This window comes from Drosophila albomicans, chromosome 2R, assembly GCF_009650485.2.
Source record: "Drosophila albomicans strain 15112-1751.03 chromosome 2R, ASM965048v2, whole genome shotgun sequence".
NCBI classification, from domain to species: domain Eukaryota; kingdom Metazoa; phylum Arthropoda; class Insecta; order Diptera; family Drosophilidae; genus Drosophila; species Drosophila albomicans.
The window spans coordinates 17,042,803-17,058,030 of NC_047631.2; the positions used below are offsets into that span (position 1 = coordinate 17,042,803).

The window sequence follows — 15,228 nt, forward strand, 5'->3', positions numbered from 1 at the left end:
CTTTCTCCATACTCACATGGCATTCAGGTGTCCCAAAAGACTGACTGGGTCGGTCATTGGCATCGGTGCGTGCAGGACCTTCAATTAGGGGTGACTTTTGGCCAACACACACACACACTCATACACACCCTGGAGACAACAGCTGCCTCGGCAAGAGAATGTAGACACAGTCTGACTATTTGGCTGACTGTCTGTCTGGTTGGCTGGCACATGGATCTATGCTAAGTTTGTTACCACCGGCAAGTGACGCCACCAAATTAGAATTTTCCACACACACATACACGTACACACACTCGTACACACATCGTGCGGTAGTTCTTCGTGTGTTTCGCAGACGGTTGACGCGCCTCTTGGACTGTGCGCTCAGTTCGCGTCGGGCAGTCGCATTGTTTGAACGTGAATTTCCTAAGCGCTCTCACTTCAATTTTTCGTCGCGTCTTTGGGTGCTTCCCCCAAACTGAAAGTTATCGTCAAGTTGAGTCGAGTCGAGTGCCAATTCAGAAACTACTAAAATGCGCAGCCAAGTGCTAGGCTTCTGCATTATAATCTTGTTAATTGTTTGCCTCATGTAGAAGTGCCACTGCAGCAGCATGAGTTCGCCATCCTTGACAATCCGTAGCTAGTGCATCGTCGAACGGAATGGCTGTCGATACGTTGAAGAGTGCGCCGCAAAGGATACGCCAGATAGGCGAGAGTCTGCAGATGCTCACCAAGGAGGCGCATCGCGAGGTTCTACGCTGTGAATGTGAGTACGTTTTAGACTCGAATTCAATTAGATTTAGTGTAGCGTATTAAACTGGAAAGTGAGTAACTTAACATTGTAATTGAGTCACTCACAAGCCAAGCATCAAAGTTGATTACACAAATTAAGTATACGCCATGAGCTGCACTTAATTGATGTTTATGGGAAATGCATTCGGTGATTGCGTCAGAAGTTGTATCTTGTCCTTCAGCACACTAAGCACCAGCATTAATACTTGTCATTATGATTGATTACGGTTCGCAACTTACCGATTTGTTTTTTAACAATACAGCTATTGTTGCTCTATCTGTTTCTATTGCCTGTAAAGTTGTAATAAATTTATGAAATGACGCCTCGCTTGCTGTTTGTTAATTTGCATAACTGGGCAACGTCATCGCCACAATCAGCTACGTTTCGGCTTCACATCAGTAAAATACACATAAATTTGTACTAGATATATGGAAACATTATTTACATACAGACACATTATTGTTTGTATTGCTTTGAACTTTCCATTAGGAAATCGCAATGCAAATGTTTATTTTATGTGTGCGGACATCTGCATAGATTACAAATTTGTCATGATGTTTACACACGATTCCACAATATACTACGCAGATATTGCCATATAAATTGAGAATTGGAATATCTACTAATCGAATCTGTGGTTCAACAGGAGCAGCTTAAAGAATAAATATTCCATAAATACGGAGAGAGGGTAAAAATCTAGCTACAAATGGTATTATGCTAGTTTGGTTTTCGTTAAACTCGGACAAATATATTTTGTGTGTGGTATAAACATAGGCTTCAATGTCAACATGTTGATAATGTTTTTGTGGTCATTCCATGTTTATAAATCTATATATAGTACTTATGACGCTGAGGTTAGTTTGTGGATAAACAAGGGCTGCGAACAAATTTTTGGATCAAAATATGTATTTTGATTTAATATAAAAAAATATACGCGATGTTCAAATTATGATGAAGTTAATTAAATGTATTCTTTATCACAAAAATTAAGTATACGCTTGTAGACATTTGTGAACTGCTGAGAATCGGAATGTCGCTTGTTGAACAAATAGCCTTTGATAAGGCTTAGCTGTTTAACAGCAATGTTTGCAAATTACATAGCTCGAATTTGTATGAAAACCGTGGGGAGCCTAACGGAAATGCCCCTGAGAGAAGTTTTGTGGGTTGTGGATGAAGTCTGTGTTGAACCGAAAAAAAAATTAGAGGCCTTCCTTAGCACGCGATTTAAATACGTATCCCTTTCGCACACACACACTCGCATACATATATTCAAATAAATATATACAGCACAGCACAGCACAGCACAGCCTTTGGGCATTGTGGTCGTTAATTAAGCTCACCTTGAGCTCTGATGTCGGCTTTCGGTTTCAAGGTCATCGACGATAATTTCACTCCATAAAAGCGAAGGAATATCAAAGGCCATACGTCGGAGCTGTGAAGTTTGCAGAAAAAGAAGAACCCTTTTAGTTATAATCGCTACAGGAAACACCATCATAAATTCATAAATAATATCAATCAAAATTCGCGCACTCTAATGTGATAAAATAAATATTACACATACGACCCACGCACAACAAATCATAAAACAGCAATTTTCGAAATTCAAATAAAATACAAATACGAAGAAGAAGAAGAAGAAGAAGAAGCTCCCACACATGTTTGCGAAAAATAACAAACAACAATTAGGAAACACAATCAAAACAAAAACGAAAACAACAACAACTTGAATAACCAGTTGCAAGCTGAGAAAAATCAAAACAAAACTCAAGAAAACTCTCTCACGGTTTCTCTTCAGCTGTTTTTTTCTCATTCGCTCAATTTGCTGCTCACACTATAGAACGCTGGAGAAAACGGTGTATATGTGTGTGTGTGAGTGTTGAATGAGCCACGAAAAAAATGTTTCTGCCACTGGCGTCGCCTCAGTGTCTGAGCAACGGCGTCGAGTTGCGGTCGTTTTAGTGCGTGCTACGCGTGATTTTTTTTGATTTGAATTCTTTCGTTTAAATTCATCAATTTGATAATCAGTTTGTTAGTTTCCACGCTCGGGCGCTTTTATGCAAATGCACGAGTCAGTAACCGTAATGTAAATATCATAAATATTCGATGAAACTGCCTCTTTTCGGGGTGACCCTGAACTGTGACAGTCGATTAGAAATGCGGCGGGAGTTGGAGCTATGTTATTATCCAAGTTTTGGTGTTGAGTGTTGATTGTTGTCTGTGCCGGCGCAGTGTTCTATTTATATGTCCAGTACACACGCCACACTTACGGCAAAGTTTGAGCACGAGTTAAAAAACTAACAAAAGGTGTTAATTTCAATAGTGACGTATACGTAATATGAGCAAACACAATACAACTCAAGCCATTAGCAAATACCTTAAAAGCCCGAAATCAATATAAATATTTTACACACAAAAAAAAATCAATTTGTTTGTATCTAAAATTCGAGCATTTGCATTTGTTTAAATGTATTGACCATAAATCGGGCTATTTAAACCTAAAGAGAAGACAACATTTTCCGCGCTTGATTAACTTTCGACTGTAACATCGAACAAGCACTAATTAAAAACAATTCCCCCGCGTTTGTTTATATTTATTGCCCTTCGCTGACCAATTGTTTATTATTTTGTTAATTAACTTACGCCATGCTCACAGCTGGCTAATGTCACAATTAATCTGGCCGTAAAGAGACGCACATAAAACTAAACACATGTGAAATATAAAATCTATTAAACGGTGCAAAATACAAATGTAATAAAATAAAAGAAAAATATACAACGGATACGCGGCATATAAATTTCGTTAAATGTAAATAGTGGAAGGCAAAGAAATTCGAATTCCATTTAATTAGCAATTTGGATACTGGGAATAACAAATCGAAAGAAATCCCAAAACCAACGAAGAATACGCAGGCAATGCAATAATGGAGCTGATAAGAAAATATAAAGAAGGAAAACTAACAACTGGCGATATACGTAAATTGAATCGTATGTTTCATTCTATAATTATGCCTAATTTTATTTTTTTTACTTTCTGTGAAACGCGTCATCTTGTATAAACATATATGTAATTTAAATGCTAAAATATTTAGTTGGCCCTTCACAGGTCGACAGTTTGTTGTCGGTTCTATTTTTGCCTTGTTTCAATATTCAACAGCCTTCGGACAGGGGGCTGGCCTTTGGAAAGGCGAACCAAAAATAAAATTTGAAGTTGACAGAGCTAATTGAATTTTATTGGTAGAAAAGCTTCTTTGGATGCATGAAATTGACAGCAAATTCTTTTTATCAATTAAGGCAACATGTACTCTGTCTGTCCGATTGTCAGCGAGTGTGTTGCGGAATGCGTCTTTCATCAATAATGTTTTGAAAATGGTGATGAATGACTCTGACATATGCCAAGGACAATGCGGCGTATGCGCATTAAAAACCGATCAAGAATTGTGCTGTAAAGTTGGCAAATTTGTTAACTTTTATTCATGCATTACATGTATTGATCAAAGCGAATGAATTTGCAGGAGATAAAGGTGCTAAAACTCGCTTAAAGGTTAATAATAAAGTGTTAATTTGAGCTGTTAACTTGACACTGACTAAAGCTTTCTCTTCTTCGTTGCTGTATTGTGTCTTCCTCATTGATTTCTGCCACTTTCTGTTGCTCTCACGCTCAGCTATTTGTTTGTGTTTGCTGAAATATTAATAAACAATTAATTTGTTTAAAGTGCCAAGTGGGCGAAGTACATAATATAATGCGCATACGCCATGTGGTTCCTTTTAATGGCATTAACAAATATATGTTTGAGATATAAAACTTCCGGGATTAAGATTATAGAATAAAACATAGTCAGTAGTTTAGCATTGTAACTGCCTCATTTGGTCTCTGTTTAATTATGATTCAAAAACTGCTTGCAAATATCACGCATACGATCAGTTGTGTGCGCTTAGAGTTGGATTCTGCTCATGCCATATCCAGTTTCGATTCGTAATATTTATTTATAACTCTCGCAAGCATTTTATACAAATTACGCCATCGCCGTAGCCCTCGTCTCCATCTTCGCCCCCAGTGTGCCATATTCAGTTACACAAATCGCCAATTTGACTGACCAAAAATAGCGCTAATGACACTCGAGACTAACGTTGTGCTAGTTTACAAACCCCCTGCGAAGCAGAGATGAGTCGAAGTTTAGGCGAGTCGCGTCTCAGTGGCAGAACAATGGCCAAGGTCTGGGTCTATTAGCGTTTTGTGTCGGTTTCGACCGTGGTCCACACCCAGCTACAGATCGAGATGGGGCATGATGATGTCATAAACTGTTGCTCTGTTGCGCTCAACCGTTTCATGCAACTTTTCACAAATGGTTTAAATTGTATTTCAATTATATATTCTCTATATACCCGCATGAAAAATGTATATATTTCACTATTTGTTTTCTAATTTATACACGCACTTGTGCATGAAAGTATTTGGCAAAGTATTTACTTTTTATTCATATTCTCCAATTGAGTATAAAATAACGTAGTAGTCTGTTGTGCCGTTTATTAGTCCTTGCGGAGCGCATAAGGTCTGCCAACAAATTTGAAAAGTCAAATAAGAAACACGTATTTTATTATGGCAACGCATTTTGAACTCGTAAATTTTGTTTGTTGACTTTTTCCCACAATGCATTTCGCTTTTGGGGAAATAGCTCTTCAAAAATGCGAGCATTAAAAATATTTTAGCCAATATTACGAGTATGGGCAATACATCTATACATCTGTCTGTCTATGTACATGTGTGTGTGTGTGTCAGCATGACTGAAATTTAGCATCAATTGAAATGGATTTTATTGAGCAGCTCTGTCGCTCATTTTCGACGTCATCGGCAAATGTTTTGTTGTTGTTGTTGTTGTTGCTTTCGTGGCTCGTTAACCAAGCCGTACAACATCTGCCATGATATCATGCCTCCAATATAAACGTAGCCCCCAAAGAACATACACACAGAAAGAGAATAGTTTATTGACTGTGTGTGTTTTCACGATGTCTTCGAGTAAATTTACGAATAATAAATATGTGTGTATATAGTATAGAGTATAGAAAAATGCCGCCTCATCTCTGGGGTGGTTCAGCCCCTTCTGCTCCAGCTATCTATTGTAAATGAGGCTGTCCGCGCTGCTCAGCGGCGCTTGTCGGGCAGATGATACACAATAATTTATCATCCGTGTCTTGGCCTAACCCAAAAATAGGATTCGAAAATAAATATGTCAAAAATGTTTTGTTTTTTCTTTTATGCATACGCCCTTCGCCAGCGACTTTTGATTAATACATAAGCAAAAGAAAGTCAAGCGTACATTTCAAGTTATCACATTTATTATTTAAATATAAAATTATTTAAGGAAATAGTGGAATTCTGCATCAATATAAATTATTTATTACTAGACGATCAAAAACAATGCTTTGATCTTTGAACGTGATTCGCATACATAAATAATCAACATACAATTAAATAATTTATGATAGCATCCAATTTGCTTCAGAAAATTAACATAATTTTTTAATTTTGCTTTTATGAATTTTAAATTTATTATTAGAAAAAGTTCAAATAAGTAGGCGTTGCCATTAAAATTAAATGGGACACTTTAAAAATTATTTTATAGCACAACAATCAGTGCAGAAATTTTATATTATATTAAAAGAAACCAATACAAACTATGAAGTGGGAGCGAGTTGGAAGTTTGATGTACGGGACAGTCTTATTGTGGGTGATTGTGTTCACGCCAACGATCCGTTTATCATTACCATTTGGTCCTCCTAAGGTGCGCGTGTACGTTGGCTCAAATATTTTGGCTTCAATCAAACAGTCGTATATCCAAACAGCATTTTGGCTAACTGCATTGGCCATGTTGCCATCGATTAAACGATTCAACAAACATCGTTGGTTGAGCATTGTTATGGGATTGCCCTGGCTCGGCACTTGTGCCTCATATTTTGCGTTGAATGCTTTTCTATTCTGGCGTTGTATTTCCACAGAGGAGAATATTGTGCAACGCGATTGTCTCATTAGAGCCTTTGGTGTCTACCTCTATGTGATGGCTTCAGCCATCGAATTGGGCTTACACTGGAATGCAGTCTATCGTCTTACGAGCCAACAAATAAATGACTAAAATAAATGCGGGGATGAACAAAATTATATATGACTTATGCACTTATTTATATTTGTATTGAATCAATTGATATTGAAATACATCCCCAATAAAAAAAAAAATAAGAAAACTACTGTTGAGTGTGCACGACAGTGAGATACACGCTACAGATTATGAATAAAAGCAAAATAGTACGGTATTAATTTTAAAATATACCAAATATATCTCATCGGTTATATTTGGTATATTGATATAGTACTATATTCAAAATATACGATACCATAAAAAAATATGGCTAATATAACTACTATAATATTTATCGGATCGTAACCAAATTTTCAGGAATCATAAAAACAATAGTTATTATTCTAGTTTTTTCGAGTTTTATATTATATATTTGCGGGGGAATCAAGGTGTTCATACGGTCAAATGGACATGGCTATATCGTCTAGACTGTTGACGCTGATCAAGAATATATATGTTCTTTATAGGGTCGGAGATGTTTCCTTCTGCCTGTTACATACATTTCCTGCCGACAAAAAGTTATAATACCCTTCTGCCCTTTAGGTAGCGGGTATAATGAGTAATTCATGTGATCTCACTTTAAATGATAAATAATTTAAATGTACATTATTTTCTTTGTAGATATAGTAATATGTCTCATGGTGCTGGTGGCGATATTCTCCATAATCTGGGGCGTTTCATTGCACATGCTGTCTGGGGATTTCTACGATGGAATCATCAGTGCCAAAATAGTATTTAAGGAGCGTAATTTTGCCTCAATGGACAACAGAAGCAAAGAGATATTCTTGCAGGATCTACAGAGTGTTGCCTACGAGCCAATAGTCAAGCCCGAATCCTTAAAGACTGTTAGCCGTAAGTGCAAGCCAATATCGTTTATTCTTTGCAAGAAATAATTATATTGCAATTCAGCAGCAGCAGAAACAAAGAGGCCAAAGTATAAGTTCGAACATATCTACGAGTCGAAGGAGAATGCTCCGCTCTTGGCACGTTTGGTCAGTCAACAGGAGCAGCAAATAGAGGAACGAACAACAACAACAACTGCTCCGCCAACCATTGCGCCAAATGCTGAGGCGGATCACAAGTTTCTGGCCACACGTGAGTTAAACATTTCAATTGTAATTTCATTTTAAATATTTCTAAATATAAATTACCTTAAATTTACAGAGTCCATAGATGTGCATGGGACGCGTTGGAGTCGCGATTTGGGTGCCCAGTTTGTATATGGTTTTCCCGTGTTATCGGAAATCATGGCCATCATTTGGACGGCAATGTGTCTCATCTTCCAAACGGGCAATAAGAAAACATCGTAAGCTCACATTTTGTCGCCTTGAGACTTTGGCAGCAATTGAAGGTGATTTATGTGTGTCTTTTTCTGTGTGTTCAGCGTACTGCCGAAACCTTGGCGCATTGTAGTGCCTTCCATTGCCATCTTCACGCTGATGAGCTTGGGCAGCACTGCCTACACGATACTGACCAATGGCTATCTGAAGCGTTTGTGCGGCAACTTGCGGGAGAATCTCACGAATCCATTGGCAGTCAGGTGAGTTTTTGGGCGCCTCACAAATCAATTTTATAGTTTTCAACTTTCTGTTCTAGCTGTGGTGATGCGATTGCCTTGCTGCGGCCTTTCATACACGAGCACAGAGTCTCTCATGATGCGTATTTGGATCTATTTCGTATCAGCTACATTATCAGCATGCTGCTGTGGATCCTTGCACTCTTGGTCATGTTGCTGCGTTACATCTTCGCTGTTGACTTCCAGTTGGTTGATATTGATGATATGTTTGATAGACGCCCCGTTGAACTGCAGCCAATACAACAAGTTTACACGGAGGTGTTGCAGGGCAGCCCCGAGCATTGCCAGCAAAGGGGCAAAACCAAGTCCGAGGAGGATTATCAGAGTGCCAAGTCGCGACTCAGCGACGTGGCAATGCCTCTGATTGAGTTGAGGGCACAGGAGCAGCCGCAGACAAAAAGTCACTTGACCACAGTCACCTAAAAGGGCCTTGATCTAGTGTTAATCAAATCAGAAATCTCAGGTTTATTTTTATACGACGTGCTTTCTAGGCAGAGCAGATATCTATGAAGCTTCTAGAAGAATTTTACTGTGAATTTCCAACTCCTTTGACTTTCTCTATTTTCGATGTCTGTTGCTGCCAAAAAGGTTTCGAACAAATCAAATGATAGTTCTTAAGAGTATGCTAAGTAAACTCGTGCCTCGTAATACATGTAGTAATTTATAGTGTTTGATGTATAGTTTTTAATTGAAATGCAATAATCTAACCATAAAACCGAAAGGTGCACATAAAGTTTAAATATTCGCAGTTGCTGCTTACAGCAGTTTCATTGTAATGGTCTTGGTCTCCAAATAATTATCGAGGCCATCCTTGCCCAGTTCGCGACCAATGCCCGAATGCTTGTAGCCACCGAATGGCGTCTGGGGCAGGACGGCATCGTAGCAATTGATCCACACAGAGCCAGCATCGACGCTGTTGGCAAACTTCATGGCCTTGTTGATGTCATTGGTGATGATGCCGGCAGCGAGACCAAAGTTCACATTGTTGGCACGTTCAATCATCTCGTCGATGCAGCTGAACTTGAAAATGGACTGAACGGGGCCAAAGATCTGCAAGGGATATTATTATTGAAGACTGCTCTATACTTGAACTGATTGCTAACCGACCTCCTCCTGAGCAATGCGCATGTCATCCTTAACATCCGAGAAGACTGTGGGCTCAATGAAGTAACCCACATTGCCAATGCGCTTGCCACCTGCCTGCAGCTTGGCGCCTTGCTTCTGTCCGCTCTCAATGTAGCCCAGCACCTTGGTCATCATCTCATCATCGATCTGTGGTCCCTGCAGCACATTCTCCTCGAAGGGATTGCCCACCTTGCGTGCCTTTGCCTTGGCAGCGGCCTTCTCCACAAACTTGTCATAGATCTTCTCATGAACATAGGTGCGACTGCCGGCGCAACAGCTCTGGCCATGATTCGAGAACAAAGCTTCGTGTGCAGTGTCCACAGCGTAGTCAACTACAAGAACATAGTGTATTTAATAAATATTCAATTTGGAGAAACGTCAATGCTTACTATCGGCATCCTCGAAGACCACCACAGGACTCTTTCCGCCCAGCTCGAGGGAGACGCGTTTCAGATTAGTTGTGGCTGCCGCCTGCATGACAATGCGTCCAATATCCACAGAGCCCGTGAATGCCACCTTGGCGATCTGGGGATGCTCACTGATGGCCGCACCAGCTGTTGGTCCAAAGCCATTGATCACATTGATGACGCCCGCAGGGAAGCCAGCTTCCTTGGCCAGGGCAGCCATGTGAAGCGCAGTAAGCGGCGTTTGCTCCGCTGGCTTCATCACAATGGTGCACCCAACGGCCAGGGCAGGTCCCCACTTCCAGGCCAACATCAAGAGTGGATAGTTCCAAGGAATGATTTGACCCACTACACCAACGGGTTCCTTGCGAGTCATCGCAATGAAACCGCCAGCTGGAATTGTGTCGCCAAAGAACTTGTCGGTCCAGCCGGCGTAGTACTGCAGCGTCATGATCGAGATGGTCACGTCGAAGAGTGCCTCCGCATAGGGTTTGCCATTGTCCTGGGTCTCGATGCTGGCCAGGAATTCCTTGTCGCGCTCCATGAGAGAGCAGAGCCTGCAACGATTAGTTTAGTATTGTGACTATTCAGAGTTTAAGACAGTTTAACCTACTTGTGCATCAAGTTGGTGCGCTGCAGTGGACTCATTTTACGCCAGGCGGAATCACGATGGAAGGCCTTCTTGGCAGCAGCTACAGCCAGATCCACATCAGCCTAAAGTTGCATAAATATACATAGTTAATATACTATATATAATTTATAAGAAAAGTATTCTTACCTTATCGCCCTCGGCAACTTGAATGATCTCTTTGCCCGTTGCTGGATTGGATGTGGCAAAGGTCTTGCCAGAGGCGGCATCAACAAACTCATTGTTGATAAAGAGCTGCAATAATTGTAATTGAATACTGTATTAATAAATTGCAATGATTTATTTGTTCTATTCTAGTCTTTCTATCTGTTTACCAGTGACTGTCAAACTGTGCGCCTTACTTCGCTGTAATTGGGCTTGCAATTCGCATATTCGACTGGCGACGTCTTCCCATCATTAAGTGGAACCGCAGCTGGCGTGCAACTAATTTATAGCACTTGTAGCCTGATCTATGCATGCCCTACACTTAACTAACAAACACTTAACCTAACTAAACAACTTGTCAGCTACTTTTGATGGCAATTTTTAGAGACACGCAAGCGGTTTGTTCAATGTAAACAAATTTCAAATTCTCGTCACGATTTAACAATGTCAATGAAATACTGAGTAAAATTAAACTTACATATTTCCCATTACATATTCTCACTAGCACTCGACAATTATAAAAACATAAATTTAATTTTCTTTATTTAAATATATCACGTATTTAAAGCAAATAAATTGTCGATAAAGTACAAATCTAATCGGTCATAATAACATTATCTTTGTCAAGCCTTTAAAAACAAGTTTTACTTTCGCAATCTTAACTTACACTTTATAAATTTCTTTGATTAGATTTAGTTTTTATCTTATCGAGTGTGCACATTTATAATTGAAATTATAGCACAATCAAAAGACTTTTAATAAGGCTGGTCAAAACATCAGCAGATGCTTACAATTAATAACAATAAATTCTTATCAGCTCACTAGAACAATCTCTGAGGGTTTTAAGGGATCTTGGCATATATTTGTGAACTTTTATGCTAAAGTCCATAGTAATCTGCTCAACTAATCCCATATTGTGAAATTTGTGTTATCAACAGGTTTCTAATCAGACCAACGCGTTGCCGGCATAAAAGTACTATAATTACTACTTGTCAAACAATCCAATAATAAAACCGCAAGTCAGAACAAGTGATTATAAGAAATAAACTGCAGCAGATGTTATTTTCGTAAACTGAAATGATTTGCGAATGAATAGCATATATTTTTTTTAAATATGGGAAAATATATTCTATTTTTAACATATCTAAAATACTCTATAAGTCGTTGGGTCTTTGAATACATAGCACAGGCAAGATTAGGAAAATATTTTTAATAAATTTATTTAGTGTAGAAATTATATTTATATATACTAAGTACATCGACTCAAGTGTAGAATTTGTGTGTAAACTTTCATAGGGAATTATGGAATAATTAGAAATCACCTTAAATGTAAACTGAAATACGATTTTACTTAGAATTGTAAATGAATTCCATCTTGAATGGGTAAACACTTGTGCATATATATATATTTTATATTTATTTTCACTGGGGGTATTCAATAACAGTCAGCTGATGAGGCTTGGCATCTGCTATCAGCACACATACGACTTCTATATAGCAATCGTAACAGATTGAGACCTGCCCATGCATATTTTATATGCATTATAAAGTAAATTATTCCTTGTGTTTGTATTTAGTAACACATAAATTCTTGCATTTGGATAGGAATAAAAAACAAGTTTCGTAAGTTAAAACTGGTACGTGGGTTTAACAAACTCTCCATGCGAATCAGAAAATGCAGTCCAAGGCTTTGATTTGCACACAAACTTAATACTGAGTAAATTTGCACATTTTGTTGTTGATTCAATTATTGCAATTACTAAATGCACATATACAATGTCTTTTATATGGAGTATATATACTACTGGCACTTGTTTTTTATTAACTTACTTTGGTGTACTTGGGAAGTGCGTTAGGATTTGCCATATTGAAGAGAGAGAGAGATTCACTGCTCAGAGAACCGATTTGCTGGCGACTTATTGAGATTTCGCTCTAGACTGAAGCTGCTGTTGCTGTCGGAATTCGTTTTATACCTAACTTGTTGTGATAATGTTCCTTCGCTTGTTTGCTTTAAATTGCGTTTTATCAGCGAGTTTGTTCACTTCTACAGTTCATCATTATCTGCTTTGCCGGCCGGCAACGCAGCTGATATAAATACTTACTTCGTTTATACACTACCCCAAAAAAACCTTCGATTATACACTTTATTTGCCAGATTCAATTTTAATTAAGAAATTTCTCTTTACAATTCCCTAAAACATTTTTGTAATATTTTATTACAAAATATATTCATAATTTTTTAATGTAAAGTATAGTTTTACAACTTAGTGTGTTAAATTAAAGTGAATACCCCAATATTATTTTGATTGTGTTTATTATTTTCATTGTGCCTTATCGTGCTTTCCGTTTTGTGCGGTGTTTCGTCGGCTGATTTTAACTTGTCGACGAAAGCTTTTAGCAATATTTTTAGGTGCATGTCTTGGCTATTGGGCACAAGCTTTTGCCACAGAATACAGGGTGTGTCTTAAATATATAAATGCTGACTAATTTATTTGCATTACTTGAAAATGCCCCGCGTTCTAAAGTCGAGTTGTAGTTGTAATTGGGTAGCGCGGAAAACTTTCATAGCTATAAGATCGCTGTACTAGACCGTGATCCAAAAACTTTAGCTTGCTCAACGACTGGGCAATGAAATTGCTGTAAGTAAATTATAAGGATAAATTGAAGCTATTTAAATTGAAATTTATATCTAACCTGTAGTACTCGTAGTCGTATTTTAAGTAACTAGAGAATGGCTGCAGATTGAGGCCATCGGGACAAATGGGATTGCCGTGCAGACTGAGGTATTGTAGGTTGGGGAAGAGTCTTCTGATAAGCTTAATCGTTGCAGTCAAATCGCTGAACTGAAGATATCAGGTAGTCAGTAAAGAGTGATAAGACGCAATTAGCATTTTACTCACCTCATTTTTGTTCAACATGAGCACTTCTAGCTGCGGTAATGGTTTGTTCAGCGTTCGCAGTTGAGATTCGTGCATTCGATTGCTGTCCAGCACCAGATAACGCAGTTGCTCAAATTCACCTAGCCACGAAAGATCCTTGAGGCAATTGTAACTTAAATCCAAATGTTCTGTCCAATCCGCATAACGTTCAACTATTTCCTTGGGCATTGATCGCAGATTCTGTTGCACTAAAATCAACTGGAGAGAAATTTGCGGAATTCGTTAAGCTGAGAATGCGGCAAGATAAGGCGCAACAGCTTACCTTGTCGCTGTAGTTGTCGTCGTCATCTAATACGTCCATGTTGTTGCCACTCAATGTAAGCGAAATTGTTGGTTAAATCTCGCTTAAACTGTTTGCCGTTGGCAATCTTTTCAGGCGCAACTGCAATTGATAACTGCCCGCATTTGTTTATTACAATCTGCGTTTAACTCTGTTGTGCTCTCTCTTTTTCGCTCTCGGTGTGTCGCTCTCTTTCGCGCTGCTCGTGTACTTATTGTTTATTTTCTTTGGCTTCTTGCGTTCGTTGGCGCCTCAGCTGCCGAAGCTTTAGCTCTGAACTTGTTCAAGGTAAACAGTGAACAGCGGGAGCAGATGAGGGAGTAGTAACAGCTGAGTTGTTGATAAGGTTGACACTCACGACATGTAGATGGCGCCAGCTTGGAAAATTGCCAGTTCATTTACCCGACTTCTATACGCGTAATAAAATTCATCTTCCGGCAGTTTAAGTTTTATTTCATGTATTCAAAATATAAAAAACGCTAGTCATATTTATGTATTTATTGAATTCATTGATTGGCTTTTATTTTGACCATACCAAAAGAAAACCGACAAATTAAATAATTAAACTGTGATTAACATCATTATTTATCTTCCTTTTAAGCTCGCATAAGCCAAGTGATTAATCAATCAACAGATCTTTACCACACCCACCGGCTTCCTCTGCTGCCCCTTGTCATCACTTCCACCACACAGCACACAGCTTTTAGCCATCACGTATACGACGGGCGTGCTCTACTATAAACATCGGCTTTAATTAGAGACAAATGCGGACAGGCATGCGTGTGTATAAATTCAACTATCCTTACCTAGTTGGTCCAGCGTTTTTATGATAAGTACTCGACATTGAGGGGCGGTTGTGCGTCGGGGGCGTGGCGTGCAGTCTGCAGTGGGGTTAGTGCGCCACAATGGCAAAGTGCCAGCAAATACATTTTTAATTGCCAGTTAGGCCGAGAAACGCGACGTGGTAAACTGGTAAACTGAAATGACGGCCGAGAGCTGCGAACCGCATAGCTAAAGAGCTATGCGAATTGTATAGCGGGCGCTGACAAGCGAATTTGTCGGCGTGGAGTGCGCACAATGAAACCTCAATTGCAAAGGCGGTGGCGGTGGCGATGGCTGTGTTGATGGTAAATGCGATTGACTACCAAATGGCCAACAAAATGTTGTTTTGTATGCTAGTGCTTACAGTGGCCAAACATAGTGGATGA

At 39.0% G+C, this 15,228-nt stretch overlaps 3 protein-coding genes across 5 annotated transcripts; 1 reads left to right on the forward strand and 2 right to left on the reverse strand.

Moving 5' to 3' along the window:
* Positions 1-639: 639 nt before the first annotated feature.
* On the forward strand, positions 640-9,316 carry LOC127565854 (uncharacterized). Of its 3 annotated transcripts, none has more exons than XM_052006572.1 (6): positions 640-745; positions 7,525-7,755; positions 7,813-7,998; positions 8,068-8,209; positions 8,288-8,443; positions 8,500-9,316. In XM_052006572.1, exons 1-6 carry the CDS (start codon positions 640-642, stop codon positions 8,900-8,902), a joined length of 1,224 nt encoding a protein of 407 aa, XP_051862532.1. In that variant the 3' UTR covers positions 8,903-9,316. The 3 variants fall into 3 exon arrangements, with proteins under 3 accessions (XP_051862532.1, XP_051862533.1, XP_051862534.1); XM_052006573.1 differs by having other exon boundaries at positions 7,816-7,998; XM_052006574.1 differs by lacking the exon at positions 640-745 and adding an exon at positions 2,718-3,757.
* LOC127565853 (aldehyde dehydrogenase X, mitochondrial) lies at positions 9,139-12,776 on the reverse strand. Its single transcript, XM_052006571.1, has 6 exons — positions 12,632-12,776; positions 10,787-10,891; positions 10,622-10,722; positions 9,994-10,565; positions 9,587-9,936; positions 9,139-9,529 (listed from the first exon to the last, which is right to left on the reverse strand). The coding sequence occupies exons 1-6, from the start codon at positions 12,665-12,667 to the stop codon at positions 9,236-9,238; spliced, it is 1,458 nt and encodes a 485-aa protein (XP_051862531.1). The 5' UTR covers positions 12,668-12,776; the 3' UTR covers positions 9,139-9,235.
* Positions 12,777-13,098: 322 nt separating this feature from the next.
* Positions 13,099-14,143, reverse strand: LOC127565820 (leucine-rich melanocyte differentiation-associated protein). Its single transcript, XM_052006435.1, has 4 exons — positions 14,003-14,143; positions 13,702-13,938; positions 13,496-13,644; positions 13,099-13,438 (listed from the first exon to the last, which is right to left on the reverse strand). Exons 1-4 carry the CDS (start codon positions 14,039-14,041, stop codon positions 13,321-13,323), a joined length of 543 nt encoding a protein of 180 aa, XP_051862395.1. The 5' UTR covers positions 14,042-14,143; the 3' UTR covers positions 13,099-13,320.
* Positions 14,144-15,228: the final 1,085 nt, after the last annotated feature.